Source organism: Artemia franciscana, chromosome 17 (genome assembly GCF_032884065.1).
Source record: "Artemia franciscana chromosome 17, ASM3288406v1, whole genome shotgun sequence".
Lineage (NCBI taxonomy): Eukaryota > Metazoa > Arthropoda > Branchiopoda > Anostraca > Artemiidae > Artemia > Artemia franciscana.
In genome coordinates, this window is record NC_088879.1 from 17355554 (window position 1) to 17375703 (window position 20150).

The 20150-nt window shown below is 33.5% G+C and overlaps 1 protein-coding gene across 2 annotated transcripts in view; it reads right to left on the bottom strand.

The window, feature by feature from the left end:
* Nucleotides 1-20150, bottom strand: part of LOC136037941 (plexin-A4-like) — a 317250-nt gene that overhangs the window by 100622 nt on the left and 196478 nt on the right. Inside the window, exons 10-11 of one of the 2 annotated variants that reach the window (XM_065720812.1) lie at nt 18106-18307; nt 12222-12455 (exon numbers count right to left, since the gene is read on the bottom strand). In XM_065720812.1, coding sequence (XP_065576884.1) covers nt 12222-12455; nt 18106-18307 — 436 coding nt within the window. Of the gene's footprint in view, nt 1-12221; nt 12456-18105; nt 18320-20150 lie in introns of both variants that reach the window. The other variant, XM_065720810.1, reaches the window with a different exon arrangement.

Below are 20150 nucleotides of genomic sequence, written 5' to 3' on the forward strand. Positions count from 1 at the left end.
TCACAAAATATAGAAAATCTGGTGCATCAAAAGTTTCCAAACCGAAAATCCGATTGGATCAATCTACAGATACTGAGAATTCAAGCCGAGGAGATATTAGAAGCAGAAGAAAAAGAAGAATTCTTGGCGGCAATTGAGACTGAGGTCGGCACTACTTTTGAAAAAAGTATAGGAAACTTGCATAGGCTGTATCCAATGCTAACCTACTTTGAACTAAAAGTCGGCTACGGTGAATTCCAACACCGAAAGAAAGGTTTAATGAAAACTATGAAATGCGAAAAATTAGAACATAGAGCACAACAGTCTTCTAAACAAAGTCAGGTTTGTTCGAATGTATTCAATAAAGTAACTGAGCTAAAAATGAAGAAAATTACAAATTTTAAACAAAACCTGCCTTGGGAAAACGAGGTCTTCCCTAAAAACTCCCAAAATGATTCACTGACATCTGGAGTCGAAAGTACAGCCACGAAACTCGATTACAATTTCTTTTGTAATGGCTCCAGCACATGGAGTGAGCACAACATGACTGGAGGGGCATATGCACCACGAGAGTTGCCATGGGGAAACAAAGTTATTGCTAATATCCTTGGAGATGAAATTTACACACAGACACTTAAACAACTGAGGTCTCATCGTAACAAATTGCAATTGACCAGAACAACACGATATCACCAACAGCAAATTGAGCAAGAGACAGTGCAAATAGACAAATATATCAAGTTCATGGTCGAAAATAAAAAGGATTGGCAAGCTATGACGGATTGCAAGGGGCTTAATTGGGATGTGGTGGCAACAAATGCCAAACTTAAACTGCAACACCTTTATGATGACATACAGACACCTGAATGGATAAGTTTTTGGTTTAATTACTGTGTGCCATACCTGCTTGATCAGTTACTAAGCCCAGAAGACGAAAAGAAAATGAAAGCGTTGATTAAGAATTCCTATTCACAAAATATAGAAAATCTAGTGCATCAAAAGTTTCCAAACCGAAGATCAGATTGGATCAATCTACAAATACTGAGAATTCAAGCCGAGGAGATATTAGAAGCAGAAGAAAAAAAAGAATTCTTGGCGGCAATTAAGACTGAGGTCAGCACTACTTTTGAAAAAAGTATAGGAAATTTGCATAGGCTGTATCCAATGCTAACCTACTTTGAACTAAAAGTCGGCTACAGTGAATTCCAACACCGAAAGAAAGGTTTTATGAAGACTATGAAATGCACGATAGCACAAAAGTCTTACGAACAAAGTCAGGCGTGGATACAGAGACCCAAAGATGATTCCTAAAGACAGGATAAGGATTGTGGACAGAGGGAGTGGGATTATTCTGATACACCAAAGCAGGCTTGGCCAAAGTACAACTCATATGAGGAATTCAGTAAAGTGGAAAAGATCGAACCGAGTTTGAAAGAGCTTAAACAAGAGTTTAAGATGAAACTTTCCTTAGTGACTACCCTGGAAAAAAAAAATACAATTGTACCTTCCCTCGTCCTTAATCTTAAATAGATTAAATTTTCAAGCCTCTATTATATTGATTAAATAAAATAAAATAAATTATGACGGATTAAACGGAATAATAAATTATTCCGCATATGAAATTGGTTGTCCCCTCTTCATCGCCTCGCTCTTTACGCAAAAGTTTGACTCTTTTTCACAACTGTATAGTTTAAAACAATAAAAAAAAACTTCAGCGTAAAGAGCGAGGTGTTGAGGAGGAGCGATGTTTTTTTTTTACAACGATAAATCATTATTTGAGCTGAGCCTTAGAAACGAATATTAGCCAAGTTTAAATTACCCTCCCTTCCCTTTTGATAAAAATTTTCCAGAGCTGAAAATTTTCAGCTAGAGTTGAATTTTTCTGGGGGGATTTTCCTGACGAGGGGGATTTACGTGGGAAGAACTTTCCATGGGGTAATTTTTCATTTTTGTGTAAATATTGGTATCAAAATTCCATTTTTAGGAGTTATATATATATATATATATATATATATATATATATATATAATATATATATATATATATATAATACTAGCTGTTGGGGTGGCGCTTCGCGCCAACCCAACACCTAGTTGGTGGGGGCGCTTCGCGCCCCCCCCCAAGCCCCCCCGCGCGCGTAAGTCGTTACGCGCCCATAATAGCTACGCGCCATTGTAGTTGTGTCCCTATGTCCCACCTGTGAATATAGATAGATATATATCTATATACTAGCTGTTGGAGTGGCGCTTCGCGCCACCCCAACACCTAGTTGGTGGGGGCGCTTCGCGCCCCCCCCAAGCCCCCCGCGCGCGTAAGTCGTTACGCGCCATAAATAGTTACGCGCCATTGTAGTTGTGTCCCTATGTCCCACCTGTGAATATTAGATATATATATATATATATATATATATATATATATATATATATATATATATATATATATATATATATATATATATAATATATATATATGGTTTTAACTACGTAAAACTTGCGAATATACAACATTCTTTGCTGTCCCATTGTCTTTGCATATAAATAGATTGTCAGGTTTACCGACTCTTGAACATGCAACATATAATGGTCCATGGGAAAACAATCTGTATTCAGATCTATACCTCATGATTCTAATGATTGCCCTTGAGCTTTGTTGATGGTGATTGCTAATCGACCATTCCCTGTCCCGGTGTCCCCGGTCGTCATTTACATCCCCTGTTTCCCCCGGTGTCCCCGTTGTAGTTGTGTCCCTGTGTCCCGGTCGTCATTTATATTCCCTGTGTCCCCGGTCGTCATTTGTATCCCGGTGTCCCGGTCTGTATATACATTCGTTTTTAGTTTTGTTTTTCTCCTTTATTTTTTTCCTTTTTTTTTCTTTTTTAGCTTATTTAGATTTTAGATTTTTTAGTTGTTTTTATTAGTTTTTAGTTTTTTTTTCTTTTTAGTTTTTTTGTCCCGGTCGTCATTTATATCCCCCTGTTTCCCCGGTGTCCCCGTTGTAGTTGTGTCCCTGTGTCCCGGTCGTCATTTATATTCCCTGTGTCCCGGTCGTCATTTGTATCCCGGTGTACCGGTCTGTATATACATTCGGTTTTTTAGTTTTGTTTTTCTCCTTTATTTTTTTCCTTTTTTTTCTTTTTTAGTTTATTTAGATTTTTTAGTTTTTTTATTAGTTTTTATTTTTTTTTTCTTTTTAGTTTTTTTGTAGTTTTTACCTTCTTTTTAGTTTTGTTAATTTTTTTTTTACTTATGTCCTGGTCGTCATTTATACTCCCTGTGTCCCGGTGCTTTGTTGATTGCTAATCGAACATTCCTATTGTCCTGGTCGCTTTCTCTTTGAGTGTCGTCATTTATTTTTTTCTTTTTAGTTCTTTTAGTTTTTACCTTTTTTAGTTTTTTTTAGTTTTTTAGATGAAAATTTTTTTTAGTTTTTTCCTTTTTTCTTTTTAGTTTTTTATTGGTTTTTACCTTTATGTTAGCTTATTTTTCAGTTTTTTCCCTTTTTTTTTATTTTTTTTTTTTTAGTTTTTTACCTTTTTTTAGTTTTTTTAGTTTTTTTAGTTTTTAGCTTTTTTACTTTTTTTATTAGTTTTTAGTTTTTTTGTAGTTTTTGCCCTTTTTTTAGTTTTTTCAGTTTTTTTTTTAGTTTTTTATTGGTTTTTTACCTTTATTTTAGCTTATTTTTCAGTTTTTTCCTTTTTTTTAGTTTTTTTTTTAGTTTTTTAGTTTTTTTAGTTTTTTACCTTTTTTTAGTTTTTTAGTTTTTTAGCTTTTTTATTTTTTTTTATTAGTTTTTAGTTTTTTTTTGTAGTTTTTGCCTTTTTTTTTAGTTTTTTTAGTTTTTTAGCTTTTTTATTAGTTTTTAGTTTTTTTGTAGTTTTTGCCTTTTTTTTAGTTTTTTTAGTTTTTTAGCTTTTTTATTTTTTTTTATTAGTTTTTAGTTTTTTTTTTGTAGTTTTTGCCTTTTTTTAGTTTTTCAGTTTTGACGTCACCTGATCCAGTTTTTTCAGGTGACGTCACCTGATCCACGATCCACAGATCCACAGACAACTTATTTTTATATATATAGATATATATATATATATATATATATATATATATATATATATATATATATATATATATATATATATATATATATATATATATATATATATATATATATATATATATATATATATATATATAGATATATATATATATATATATATATATATATATATATATATATATATATATATATAATATATATATATATATATATATATATATATAATATATAACCTACCACATTGATAGAATCTTTTAATATTCTATATATCCCTCTTCCTAAATAGCCATAAGGGGTAAGAGCGTTACAATAAAGAGTATGTTTTTTTTTTTTTTCACAACGATAAATCATTATTTGAGCTGAGCCTTAGAAACGATTATTCGCCAAGTTTAAATTACCCTCCCTTCCCTTTTGATAAAAATTTTCCAGAGCTGAAAATTTTCAGCTAGAGTGGAATTTGTCTGGGGGGATTTTCCTGACGAGGGGGATTTACGTGGGAAGAACTTTCCATGGGGTAATTTTTCATTGGGGGGAGGGGAAAAAGATTTTCCATGGGCGGAAGTTATTTTCCATGAAGGGGGGGGGGCAAATTTTTCGTCATTATTTTAAAACAATCAGAAATAAAGTTAAAAAAGTGGTACTTGTATGATATAGCCCCTATCTTATAATTCTTTTAATGCTTTTTCTGACGCTCAATCCTAATGAAATATACCTAAATATGATACAAATTTAGTACTTTAGAAACAAATTTGGGCTATATATTTGCACATTAGGGGAGGAGGGGGGTAAAGTATAGCGTGTCTGCATACTTGTGTTAGGTACAATTATTCTGCATATTATTGAGTAAAAATTGTTTTCTAACTTCACACTGTCCAAATACTTTAACCCCCATCCCTAATATGCAATATATAACCCAAATTATATGTTTTCCATCTATTCTGTCATTTATCTTTGTCTTGTTTCACGCTAAGCTGAAAGAAACTAACCAAAAACAAGAGCTAAGAGCTCATATGGCACTTGTGACGAGGTCGGAAGAGCCAAGAGCTCATATGGTATGAGCTCTAACAAAATTCTAAGAATCAATAGATTACTTTAAAAGTAAAATCAGAGGCTTAATGCCGGTCGAGATTTAAAATAAGAGCTCTGAATCACGAGGTCCTTCTAAATATTAAAATTCATTAAGATACGATCACCCAATCGTAAGTTAAAAATACCTCAATTTTTCTAATTTTTCCTCTCCTTTCAGTCCCCCAGATGGTCAAATCGGGGAAAACGACTTTATCAAGTCAATTTGTGCAGCTCTCTGACACGCCTACCAATTTTCATCGTCCTAAGAACGTCCAGAAGCACCAAACTCGCCAAAGCACTGACCCCACCACCACACTCCACCAAAGAGAGCGGATCCAGCCCGGTTACGTCAATCACGTATCTACGACATTTATATGCGTTTATCAAGATTTACGGTTTTCCCCTCCAACTTCCCCAATGTCAAAAGATCTGGTAGGGATTTGAAATAAGAGCTCTGAGACATGAGTTCCTTCTAAAAAAATCAAATTTCATTAAGATCCAGTCACCCGTTCTTAAGTTAAAAATACTTCAATTTTTCTTATTTTTCCAAATTAACAACCCCCAGCTCCCTCAAAGAGAACGGATCTATACCAATTATGTCAATCTCGTATCTATAACTTGTGCTTATTCTTCTCATCAAGTTTCATCCCGATGTCTCCGGTCTAAGGGTTTAAAAAGATTTTGGTTTCAAAGATTTCTGTTTTCTCCCTCCAACCCTCTATGTCCCCAGATCCGATTCGAATTGAAAATGGAGCATCTGAGACATAAGATTCTTCTACAATTCAAGTTTCATTAAGATCCGATCACCCATTCGTAAGATACCTTAATTTTAACGTTTTCCAAGAACTCCGGTTTCCCCCTCCAACTCCCTTCAATGTCATCGGATCTGGTCGAGATTTAAAATGAGAGTTTCAAAAGGACAAGATCCTTCTAGATATCAAATTTCATTAAGATCTGATCACCCATTCGTAATTTACAAATACCTCATTTTTTCTAATTTTTCCAAATAACTCCCCCCCCAAACTCCACCAAAGAGAGCGGATCCGTTCTGGTTATGTCAGTCACCTATCTTGAACTTCTGCTTATTCTTTCCACCAAGTTTCATCCTGATCTTTCCGCTTTAAGCATTTTCCAAAATTTCCGCCCCCCCCCCTAATGACGCTTGATCCGGTTGAAATTTAAAATAAGAGATCTGAGTTACGAGGATCTTCTAAATATGAAGTTTCATGAAGATCCGATCACTCCTTCGTAAGTTAAAAATACGTAATTTTTTCTTATTTTTCAGAATTAACCACCCCCCCCCCCAATAGAGCGGATCCATTCCAATTATTTAAATCACGTATGTAAGATTTCTGCTTATTTTTCCCAGCAACTTTCATCCCGATCCCTCCAATCTAAGCGTTTTCCACGATTTTAGGTTCCCCCACCCCAAACTTCCCCCAATGTCCCCAGATCCGGTCAGGATTTAAAATAAGAGCTTTGAGACACGATATTCTTCTAAATATCAAATTTCATTGAAATCCGATCACCCGTTCGTAAGTTAAAAATATCTCATTTTTTCTAATTTTTCAGAATTAACCCCTCCCCCAACTACCCCAAAGAGAGTGGGCCCGTTCCGGTTATGTCAATCATGTATCTAGGACTTGTGCTTAATTTTCCCACCAAGTTTCATCCCGATCCCTCCACTCTAAGTGTTTTCCAAGTTTTAGGTTTCCCCCTCCCAACTCCCCCCAAATGTCACCAGATCCGGTCGAGATTTAAAATAAGAGCTCTGAGACACGATATCCTTCTAAATATCAAATTTCATTGAGATCCGATCACCCGTTCGTAAGTTAAAAATACCTCATTTTTTCTAATTTTTCAGAATTTTTCTGAAAAATTTTTGCATTAAAGCTTAAATTTTGTCCCCTGAATCACAAAGGCCGTAGAATAAATAGTTGAAATTACTAAAAACCCTTTAGCGTAAAGAGTGAGGTATTAGGAGGAGGTGAACCCCTTATATGCGTAATATTTTCTGTTCGTTTTAAGTTTTAATGCTACTCCATTACTTCCAGTTGAAAAAAAAACTTTTTCATATTTATTTTCTCATTGTTTTTTAAATAATGCTAGAAAATGCTGCGCCCCCTTAATGGAAATCTTCTTCCCCCATGACAAATTCCTCCATGGAAAATTTCCCCCACATAGCCCCGTCTTTTCAACCCCCCTCTCCCAACCAAAAAATCCCCCTGAAAACGTCTCTACATTTCCCAATAACCATTAATATATGCAAACACTGGTCAAAATTTGCAACTTGCAGCCCCTCCCACGGGGACTGTGGGGGAGTAAGTCGTCCCTGAAAAAAAAAAAAAAAAAAAAAAAAAAAAAAAAAAAAAAAAAAAAAAAAAAAAAAAAATAAAAATAAAAATAAACACGCATCCGTGATTTGTCTTCTGGCAAAAAATACAAAATTCCACATTTTTGTAGATAGGATCTTGGAACTTGTACAATAGGGTTCTCTGACACGCTGAATCTGATGGTGTGATTTTCATTAAGATTCTATGACTTTTAGGGGGTGTTTAACCCTATTTTCTAAAATAGGGCAGATTTTCTCAGGCTCGTAACTTTTGATGGATAAGACTAAACTTGATGAAACTTATATATTTAAAATCAGCATTAAAATGCGATTCTTTTGATGTAACTATTGGTATCAAAATTCCGTTTTTTAGAGTTTTGGTTACTATTGAGCCGGGTCGCTCCTTACTACAGTTCGTTACCACGAACTGTTTGATAGTACCGATTTTGTTCTAAAAGCAATATCCTTCATAGATTACACTTGTGAAAAAGAGCTAGACGTTTTCTAAGATTTCTAAGCAATTAGAGGAAATAGAGCTAAATACTAGCAAACCTTTTGTAGCATCTTCAAGAAGCTACGGCCTGATATTAAAAGCGATATATTCCGCCAATGAATACTTGAGTACCTTTTAAATATAAATTTTCAATTTTAACATGGGATTTTCGAGTTCCATCAGTTCACATAATCACGGCCTTAAAATGAACAAGTTATCGCGTATAAACGGGATCCTGAGCTCCCGCCTCGTAATAAAGGTGTAAGATATAAACGAGTGTAATAAGAAAAAACGAAAAACGTAATAAGCAAAAACGAGTGTTTTGTTTACCGATTGCCTTTCAAAATATTTGAACCAAAACTTTGTTACTTAAAGCAAATATGAATAAATAGTATCAAGTTAATGGTTAACGTAAAACTTAAGGAGACTGACGCCCCTCTCAGCCTGCTACTTTTGATACTGAAGTTAAACTTCTTTTGATAAAAGTGCATCTGACAAAAGATAGATTAAAGTGTATTTGCTTTAAAAAAAAGAAGAAAAAAGAAACAACAGATTTTAAGAGGGAGTCAAACCCAACTCTTTTCATCAATACTCGATATTTTTTCTAAAAATTAGTACTGAGGTGAACCCGGGCAAAACTATCAGTATAAAATACGGTGTGTATCTGAATACTGTGGCTTCATTTAGGGTATAAGGGTTATCCACCTTTCTAGAACATTAGAAAGTCCGTTAGACTGAGATATTTAATTGATTAGATATAACTATAAACACAATAGACTAAAAATATTCTCAGCATTCAAATGAATGGCGTACATGAATCAATTTTTAGACCAAACTACCTTTCCATTTAGAATTGAGACGGGGATAAATAAAAAAAGAGCAAAAATCTTCAACAAGTCAGTGGAAATACACCGAAATTGAAAATATTTAAATTTAGATATTTTCATTTCGACTGTAAATAAACGATGCATTAAAAAATTGTTTGTATTCTACATTTATTTACAGGTACATCTTGGTTAGAAGACTGACGTTCATCAACGTGGTAACGACAGTTCGTGGTAACGAACTGTTTGATATGGCTCAATAGTAACCGAAACTCTAAAAAAATGGAATGTTGATACCAATAGTCACATCAAAAAAAAATTTAATGGTGATTTTAAATATATAAGTTTCATCAAGATTAGTTTTAAACATCAAAAGTTACGACCCTGAGAAAATTTGCCTCATTTTCGAAAATAGGAGGAAACATCCCCTAAAGGTCATAGAATCTTAACGAAAGTCACACCATCAGATTCAGCGTATCAGAGAACCTTGTTGTAAAAGTTGCAAGCTCCTATCTATAAAAATGTGGAATTTCATATTTTTTGCCAGAATACAGATCACGGATGTGTGTTTATTTGTTTTTTTGGTTTGTTCGTTTTTTTTTTCCAGGGGTGATCGTATCGACCAAGTGTTCCTAGAATCTTGCGAGAGGGCTCATTCTAACAAAAATGAAAATTTCTACTACCCTTTTTAAGTGACCAAAAAATTGGAGGGCACCTAGGCCCCCTCCCATGCCAGTTCTTTCTCAAAGTCACCGGATCAAAATTCTGATATAGCCATTTTATTCAGTGTAGTCGAAAAACCTTATAACTATGTCTTTGGGGACGATTTACTCCCCCACAGTCCCCGCGGGAGGGGCTACCAAGTTAAAAAATTTGACCAGTGCTTACATATAGTAATGGTTATTTGGAAGTGTACAGATGTTTTCAGGGGGATTTTTAGGTTGGGGGGGGGGGGTTGACAAGAGGGATACATGTTGGGGGAACTTTCCTTGGAGGAAATCGTCATGGGGGAAGAAAATTTTCATGAAGGGAGCACAGGATTTTATAGCATTATTAAAAAAACAATGAAAAATTAAATATGAAAGTTTTTTCAACTGAAAGTAAGGAGAAGCATTAAAACTAAATTATTACGCATATGATGGGAATACCTCCTCCTAATACCCCGCTTTTTACGCTAAAGTATTTTGCTATTTTAAAAAGTAAAATTAAGAGAAAGAGTCAAACTTTAGCGTAAAGAGCGGGGCGTTGATGAGGAAGCAGCCCCTTTCATATACGAAGTAATTTCTGTTCGTTTTTAATTTTTAATGCCGCTCCTTACTTTCCGTTAAAAAAACTTGTTTTTTTTTATTTAATTTGGACAAGAAACAAATTTAAGGTAAATGTAATTATATACAGAACGACCAAGCTTTGGTATATTATCAAGACATTCGATTATTTTGATCAATTCATATCCGAATTACGAGCAACTGTAACTATACCTTTGAAATAGGCTGATCAGGATTAGTTTAAAGCAGTTTAATTATCTTTCCATATTTTTTTCCTACTGACTTAATTTAATTTGTTATATAAAAAAGATGAAAATATGTAGATCCAGGTCACGAAAAGCAGTTTTGTATATGTTTGCTTATATAAGGTTACCTTGTTGCATGGTTTCACCCCATAACTCTTAGTTCTTACATCAAGAGATCATTTTACTTTATATGTTCAACACTTTCTCTATTCGTTTAATTTTCTATTTTCTATTGCTACTGCTTATCAACATCCTCGCAAGCTTAGCTTTTAGCACGCTTCGGATTAATTTTTTGCATTTTGATTAATCATAAATTGTTGAACAAGTATTGCTATTTGCCCTATTGATCTTTCTTTGGGTTTTATCAAAATAGACCCTAAAATTTCAAAGGATAATCAAATTTCAAAGGACAATCGTTTTTTTTGCGTCACATTTGCAAGAAATTAAAATTCACAGTTAACAGTCGTTTCAATTTAAGCCAGTATATCTATGGGGGGATGGGGGGGGTGGTGGTGCAAATCATTTTTTCAATATCTGGAGGGGGGCAAAATTTCCGTTTGTACTTATGTATTATACGAGAAATAATAGAGAAATGAAGTTTGGTTAATGCTAATAGAAAAAAATAGGATGAAAATTTAATACTTTCCGTTTTTATGGTTTTTCTAATGAAAATTTCAAAAACGCTTTTTCTACAAAAATACCCCCCAAAAGATACTTTTTGAAATTTAGGAGGAGGGGCAAAAATCTAGGGAGACGATCTAGCTTTTTCCCTACTACGCTATTTTTCTTATATATTTAAGTCCAAAAGTTGGAATTCTAATGGTGGCCAAGAACCAAGTTAGCTAGGTGCCAAAGAAGCGTCAATTAAAACGTAAAACCAGCTACTCTAAATAATTTACAGCATCTCTTTGGATTACTAATAATATAAACAAATAAATACAAACTGCAAACTAGTCATTGAGCATTCACGGAAACCACTTCAGTTAAATATTAGCTCAATCAATTTTAACTTTAGACACAATATTTTTTTTTATCTTGCAATAAAAAGCAAAAAGACGTCCAAAACCAAAATGTTCGCCGATTTATCGTTTTAATTCTTCATGTGCGCAGAGCCAAAATCAAAACATGCATTAATTCGAAAACGTTCAGAAATTAAATAAAAAACAGGTTTTTTAATTGAAAGTAAGGAGCGACATTAAAACTCAAAACGAACATAAATTACTCCGTATATGAAAGGGGCTGTTCCCTTCTTAACTCTTTAGCTCTTTACTTTAGCTCTTTACGCTAAAGTTTTTGTACTGTTTTAAAAAGTAGAGTTGAGAGAGTCAAACTTTAGCGTAAAGAGCGGGGCGTTCAGGAGGGAACAGTCCCTTTCATGCACGGAGTAATTTCTGTTCGTTTTAAGTTTTAATGTCGCTCCTTACTTTCAGTTTAAAAAACTTGTTTTTTTTTTGTAATTTAATCTTGCAATAAAAAGCAAAAAGACGTCCAAAACCAAGATGTCCGCCGATTTATCGAAGCCAAGCATGCTTCTTCTTCAGGTTAAGCAATATTAGGGAAACAGTCTGAATTTACACTCAAGTATGGAATTACAAGGTACGCTCGGCACAATTTTATCCAGTACAACTATTTACCTGACATAAAAAAGAGCTAAGGGATAGGTATAAAAACACCAGTTCGCTTTTTTAGGTACAGATTCAATTGTGAGGACATTCTCCCCCAAATCCTAACATAATGTATGATTTGCTTTTCTCTACGTTAATAGTGTATATCTCTCCATATTTTTTTTTATAAAGAAATTGCTATTCTAATGTCAACCATTAATTTCAATTTTCATTTAAATTCTTGAGCTAAAACAACCACCCTCTTTTTTACTATTTCGCAAGAACTCCTTATAGGAATAACGTAAATATGTATCAAAATGATTAACAGTAAATTATAAGAATATAAATTTGTAATACTACTTACCAGTAATAGTGATATTAGTGCCGCCTTCCCATGGACCCAGTCTGGGTTCAAAATGAGTAATTTGAGGGTTTGGACATGTTTGATTAGGATCTAGCCATCCGGCAGCACCACCACCACACTGTTCGCGAACTTCACATCGATCTGAAGCCTGGCACCAGCCACATCCGTATTTTCCCGGCAGTGCAAGGCACATGCCACAATTATCAGCCATTTCTCGGCATCGATATATCAAAACTAAAATTATAAATTAAGACAAAAAAGGATAGAAGAAGGGAAAAAAATACTCTATGCTTCGACTTAACTTTGCGAAACATAATGTAGGTAAAGACCACTTTAATTTGACAGAGACGTAGGCTACAAATTAGAATGAGAAATCATAATATTTCATTATGGCATCCAGAGATCACCATCAGCGCACAAATAAAGAGGAGAAAAAACAAGAAAAGCGGAATGAACCTGATTGCTCTGAATCTTAGCAGATTTTATTTTTATGAATCTAAATCAATATCTAATAAAAGCATTTTATAATACAGGTATAAAAGCAAATAATTTAAATTCTCATTTCCAAAAGCGTTAAACAGAAGTTTTCAGCCCCTCCCCACTCAAAAACAGAGAAAGTCATCAAATGAAGGTCAATTTCCAATATAGGTGTGTTTTTTTATTTTTTCCTTCTTTTTATATTACTATAATATACTTGAGAATAGAACAATACTTTTGTCCTAAAATCCAGTAAAATTTCAAGAGGAATAGTTAAAATGAAGTTGATTTTTATATGAAGTTAATATATATTTTAAGTTGATACTTGCAGGAACGATTTATAGAATAATTAGGAATTCAATGATGCATCTGGTCCTACTCCAAAGTAAGAACTAATTTATAAAATACAATATCTATTCCTATATATCGTTCAATAAAAATAATTTTTAAAACTTCGTAGTTTACTGTAGGATGAATTTATGAATTTGAAATGAAGTTGATTCTTACGTGAAGTCGACATTTATCTTAGTTGACACACTTAAGATAAATAAGAACCGGCTAACAGAATACTAAGCGTTTTAATAGTGCTTCTACTCCTACTCCAAAATAAGCTATAATTTAAAAATATAAAATCTATTCCTTTTACATCGTTCAATAAAAATAATTTTTAAAAACTATAGTTAACTGTCATTTGAATTAAAAGGCTAAGTCCAGAATTCTGCTTTACATTATAATTATACTGTACATTCTCTTATGCCAGGTGCTTGGAATAATGAAATCAAAACCAGCAATTTATATTATTTATCGTTTTCCCCCTTTGTGAACATCCGTCGATCTATTTGCTCGCTTGCCAGGTCAATCCATCTGGCTCCTTACACAAAACAGCTTACACAATTCAAGCGCTTTGATATCTTAGAAATGATAAAAACGACCTATCACTTGATTAGATGAAAATAAAACTAAGAGAACTGCAACTTCACCAATAATAAGGTTTAATCATATAGTACGACATCAGAGCATCTTGGCTGGAACAAAGCAAACTCTTGTCACGTACTGCATATATCACACGTTTATTATTTTTACAGTATGCCAAGCATTTTTTTTTATTTGTTGTAAAAAAAAAGAAGTTTACTAGATACAAATAAAAACATGTCATACTGCAACTTCACCAATAATAAGGTTTAATCACATAGTATGACATCAGAGCATCTTGGCTGGAACAAAGCAAATTCTTGCCACGTACTGCATATATCACTCGTTTATTATTTGTACACTATTCCAAGCAATTTGTTTTTATTTGTTGTAAAAAAAAAGTTTACTAGATACAAGTAAAACATGTCACGTACTGTATCCATCACTTGTTTTATTATTTGTGAAATATAAAATTCATCTATTGTGAAAAAAAAAACGAAAAAAAAAAAAAAAAAAAAAACGGTTGACTGGATTCGAGCAAATACGTGTGTATTATACACATTTTACTATTTGCACAGTATATCAAGCTATTCATTTAATCTATTCTAGCCACTGAAAGAGAGCTAGACAGTTTTACAAAATTATTCAAGCCTATTCAAAAAATGGTTTTAAAGAGAAAAATCAATACGAAAAACAGATTTTTTTTTTAAAGAATTTGCTTATTTTGCATAACTTTCATCTCGAGGAAGCGCCATAATTGCAGTTTCAAACTTTGAGTCATGTATCATTCCTAACTTTTCCGACAATTAGAAATTTGATCAGCTAGTTAAAATATGGTATTTATGTAGGCGTCAATGAAAGAATCCTTCCTGTGTCTACGCAAAAAAAAACCACCTCTACCAATAAATGGACCACCAAATTAAAAACAAAACACAGTTAAGTATGAAACACCCAGATCTATAAAAGAACCTATTTATAGGTTGTTAGAAAATTGATGGTAAAAAAGACAATTTAGTGATCATTTTTTCTGGGGGGGGGGGGGTAAGCATGCGGCACTCTAGGTTCAAACACATGTTCACACATGAACATTATTTCCTAGTTATGGCTAACTTAGCTTCCGAATTAATGAATTTTAGTTGCTTTGTTTTAATTGTTTTAAAATTGTTTTTGTTTAATTTCTTAATTTTTACCACTTAATTTAGGTTTTTAGGAAGTTACTGTTTAGGTTTTTCTTAACAGCAACAACAGTCTTAGAAGAGAGGTGAACATATGTGAACGTAACTGTAATTACAGTCACTTACTGATACTATTCAGAAATGTCACAGAACTTAGCAATTCTTTTCTGTGTTAATCCAGCGTTACTTAGGAAGACGATAAACGTTTATTTTTGCCGAAATATTTTGATGATTTTGAAATTGCAGTTAGAGAATCATGAGTCTCCGGCAGATTCACATTGACAATTCTACAAAATTAAGTTATTTCGCACAAACCGAAGAGTAGTTTGAGCTAGAATATTATTTTCATTTAAAACTACAGGGTGTCCAGAAAGTCTGGATACATAAGTATTATGATTTTTCAGATAAATTGATCAGACAACTTAAAGATAAAATAATATAAAATAGATAAAAAGATAATAAAAATATAAGTAATAAGACAAAAGAATAAGATATAAGATAAAATAGAATTTACCATTTTTAGACCAATTTGGTTTTCAGATAAACTGAATGAAAATAAATAGGCTAAAACGGACAGCAATGTACATTTATTCAGTCGAGTTCAACTAAATTTAGCAAGACGAATAATCGAAATCATACTGCAAATACAACTCCCTGTACACTACAATTACATAAAATTGTTTTGTTCTATGAAAAATGAACTTCGTGTGCATCCGGACTTAGTAGACATCCTGTAAATCCGACTGAGTTACAGCATTGGTTCCAAGCCCGGACGAATTAGTTTCTTTTCTGATATATTAGAAAGATTCTAAAAGGCAGTGGGGCCATTTTCAGACACAAACGAAATTCGTCCCCATTGTAAGAATGGAGAAGATGTGACAATTATAAGCATATTTTATATGAATGGCAGTGTATTTCTCATGCAAGACTGAGGTTGTCTGGGGATGTCAAACTTGAATTTCCGAGCATTTGGGAATCGAAGAATAGAGGCTTCATTGATGATATTCGCAAGCTGCTCAGTAGGGACTAAAAAGCTATTTATGTATTTTAGAAAAAATTGTTGTTTTTTTAGTGATTTTATTCAGTTTCCTATTTTACTACTTTTCTTAATTGAGTAGGTACTACTTTGTATGGTCTTATCGAGTCTGTCAACCTAGTTTAGGCAAATGGGCAAATGACTAGAAGAGGCTCTATGAAATATTTTAAAAGAATTTGTAGAGTATCCCCTTTACTTAAACACATTTTTTGAAACACAAAATAAGCTTGTTAAAATTCTAAATTTGATGACCTGTGACTTTTAGTTTGATAAATCGAGAAGTATTATATACTGCCAAATATAATGATAGGCCATTGAGCGAGGAGATAGAAAACAAAATCAAGCAGAGAAAAGGCTTCATAAATCAACTGACAGGAATCTTAAACATAACGACGTCGGGAGTCATAAAAAAAAGATGAACTCGATAGTACTTAAAATTTCTTGTCTGGGTAATTCGAGATAAGACGTCCATTTAACTGGAAGTAGTTCACAGAAACAATATGAAATGGTAATAGCTTACAAAATGACAAATATATGATTCAACAGGGCGGGAGAATGGTATTTTCTCATTCATCTGAGGGAGCTCGATCTTTGATTCTATCCTGAAAATTGGGCCTGGGGGTCAAATTCATTTGTTGAATTAAAGTGATTACCTTCAGCCATTCAAACTGCAACTAGTTATTACCACATCATCAAAATTGCAAAAATACTATGAAAAATAATGCACCAATGACTTTTTTATTTAGCACGGTAGAAGTATAGTTAAACTACTTTAATTAAATATTTTACCCACTTTTCATCTTAATTAGGTGATGTGGTTGTACGTCTAGAGAGGTAGGAAGGAACCCTAGTTTTAAGTCAATTGTTTAATATATTGAGGAGGTGTGTGGTTGTGTCAAAGAGTGAAGTGGTAGTTGTATCAGATGTTATTAAATAATTTTTTATGTTTATGTATCTCGACGTTCCTTTTGGAGCAGAACAGCGTATTTATAGTTTGTTAGTCTTCTTTTTGTTATTAAATAGTAAAATTATTATTATTAAATAATATTATTATTAAATAATAATAATAATAATAAATAATATTATATTTATTATTAAATAATTATTAACCCTATTAAACCTTCAAGCTTGAAAACCTTGTTTAATTTTAACTATAGACTGCTTTTAGACCATAATTCTAGAGTAGAGCTGGAAGTAGGTATATTCACAGAAATTTAGTCGGAGAAAGGTAAAAATTTCGTAAGTCGCGAAGAATTTGAATAAATTCAAAAAATAAGCGTCTCATCATGCGCACGCTTCTTATGCAAAAAAGTCAACTTTTCTGAGAAAGGAAACGAGTAGTTTCAAGACTTTTCTACTGCTGAGACTTTTAGGGCTGTTAAGGCACTTTCATTGACGTTCATTGACGTAAAACAAGTATTTTGTTCATTAATACCTCAGTTTGAAGAAAAGTAAACAAGGAAAAGAGAAAAGACAAATAGAGAAGTAAAAAAAAAAAAACAAAAAAACAATCAAATCATAGAAAATCTTGAGTAGCATAATCGAGTATTTCTTAAGTTTAAAAAAAATTTAGGTTATATTTTAACGATATTCTTTTTAACCAAGTTTATAACCAACTTTCAAGGATTTCAAGACTAAATCATTCAATAAATCATGACAAGCTACATATGGAAAAAGCCTTAGCAAAATTCACCACTTAAATCTTTCAGTTCCATGATTTTTTTTAAGGATGTGTTCATACCCCCTTTACATAAATACTAAATCTAAAACTCTTTTATTTATAATTAACATTCTTGATAATATCCAAAAAAAATTTGTGAGAGGAAGGGGCCTCGGAGAATCTTTTCCAGTAGTGAGGGTGCCAATAAACAAACATTCTAAAATAGCTATATCTTCATTTTTCATCGAGCAGGGGTTTTTATAGACAAATCAAAGGAGCCCCCTCTTCTTCAGTAAGTATGACCACCATATACCATAAGTATTTCAATAAAGGAGATATTAAAAGTCAACGATTTGCCAGTCCACATCGTTACTAGCCTCTAACGTATTCTAAAACCTCTTAAATATGGTTATTGTCGGTATAAATGTTCTCTTTAGCGTAAAGTTATACACTCCTGAGTAAAATTATTACGATTGTTACATTCCAAAATTATTATGCATATTTGAAAACGAATTGTAGATATTGGTTGGTCTACAAACGAACAGTAGATTTAGCAACCTATTTAACACACTTCAAGCTTCTGTACATATTCTAGAGTTTTACAGAAGAGAAACAAAGGCTTACTGTGAACATTGTCAGGGTTGTCAAGAGGTTTTGAACCTCCCCAGATAACTGCAAAAGTGGCAGTAATATTTGGTTGTCTGGATGCATAAGAAAACTCCATATCATCACAGTAGATAGTGTCACTGATGACGTTTGCTGGAACAGTTGAAACTCGACCTTCAATATTGAACTGGCAGACAAATCGTGTGTGCACAATGAATTGCTGAAAAGGATACTAAATGTTCAATTAAAATGGATTTTGCAGTAACAATAATTATATTTTGTAGTTTGCTCCTTGAGTTTCGAAAGTTGTAAAAAAAAGACATGGAAAATCATTTCGTTTACTCCGAAGGAAAAAGTATATTAAGATGTCTAGTATACAGAATACATTTCCCAATATGTGCTATTATTATTATTGGTTTGGGTGAACTTAATATCAAGTCGATGCTCAGGCCACAAAGACACATTGCCCCCCCCCCCAAAAAAAAAAACTAAAAGGTGGTGGGGGATTTATATTTAGTTTTCCAATCTTAATCATATATTTTGCAAGCTTCCGGATATTACCTTTCTTAACTATGTCTTCAAGCTTAACAGGCAGTTTATGAAATGCCTCCACCTGGAATCTAATCCTGGCCAGACACCTAAATTGACATTTAGCCACGACCATCTCACTTTTTAGGGATGAACCCTAAACCCTGACAAATCAGGTGGTATTTTCAATAATTCCCAATACTTGTCATGGTTTCAGCAATCACTTGCATTTCGAACCTATTAAGTCGCAGGAGATACAAAGTCAGCGTAGAGTTAAACTTCAAAATCACATCCTTTTTTTTTTTCTTTGCATCCCATCTTTCTATGTCAATTTTGCTCCGCGTTTTCGTAGCTTCATATTCTTATTGCCGCTTTCCAGTAATTTGAGATGGAAATGAAAAGTTACACATGATAGTATGTCAACGATAGAGGGTGAAAAGGTAGCTTCTCAGCCCAGCCTGAGAAGCTACATATGCTGATTCATTACCTGTGGGCTCAGAGTGTCCTGGAGCCAACATCAGAGTAATTTGGCTACCATTGAATTATGGCCTGTTTCATAGTTCATTCCATTTTAATTCATTTTTTGCCTACTCTGAAGATTCTCAGGTGCCTTGAGACATCCTTGGTTATCACTATATACACAACGCAACTTTCTATTTACATCAGTTTTTTTAGCTGCCTGTTCTATTCCAAACATTTCAGCCTGGAAGACTGTAGCAAATTCCCCTGGAATTAACTTCCTATCTCCCCACTCAAACCAGGGATATTCTAATATATCATCACTCCATTCCCCATTTTTTCATGAGTTAAAGAATCATTTGTATAACAGATCATTTTATTGCTTTGGTGATGCAGCACTTTCTCCTACTCCACTTCCTTTTCATCCATCATGGTGATCGGAAATTACCTTTCAGCTTTTAGTAATGGGACTTATTTTCCTTGGGCATCTACAGCTCCTCATGGCTGTACAGCAATGAGTTAAAGGAATCCAAATGACTTTAGGTTTCCCCATTTCGTATCTGGTGTCTCTGAGTTCATTCATCAGCAATTTGCACCGTGAGAGTACTCTTTACTGCCTCTTTTTCTCGAAAATTTTCTACAGGGTCAAGTGCAACAAATGTGTTACCCAAATATGTTACCTGTTTGCATAATCTTGCTTGGCACGGGATTAGAGAAGCTGTGACTTTTTAACACTTTCTCTGCACAGTGAGCTTTCCAGCTCATCTTATGAACGAAAATGATCCCCAGATGTGCTTCCTGTTTTGAGTGATGTCCGATGACGAACACTTTTAGAGCAACATAAACTTCCAATTTAGTTCTATTACAGCAATGTAAGCTCATGTTTGCATTGCATGAGCTTGTCATTATCTTTTCCTACGACGTACACAATATCCTAACGAGTTCGTTCTAAGGCTAGACAACTGAAGAGACAATGAGAAATACACCGATTGAAGGCAAAGCGTAAATCAGTTCTTATTTCTTAACAGTTTGTACAGAAGGGGAAGTAGCTAACATGGCTGAATTTTTTATTTTTT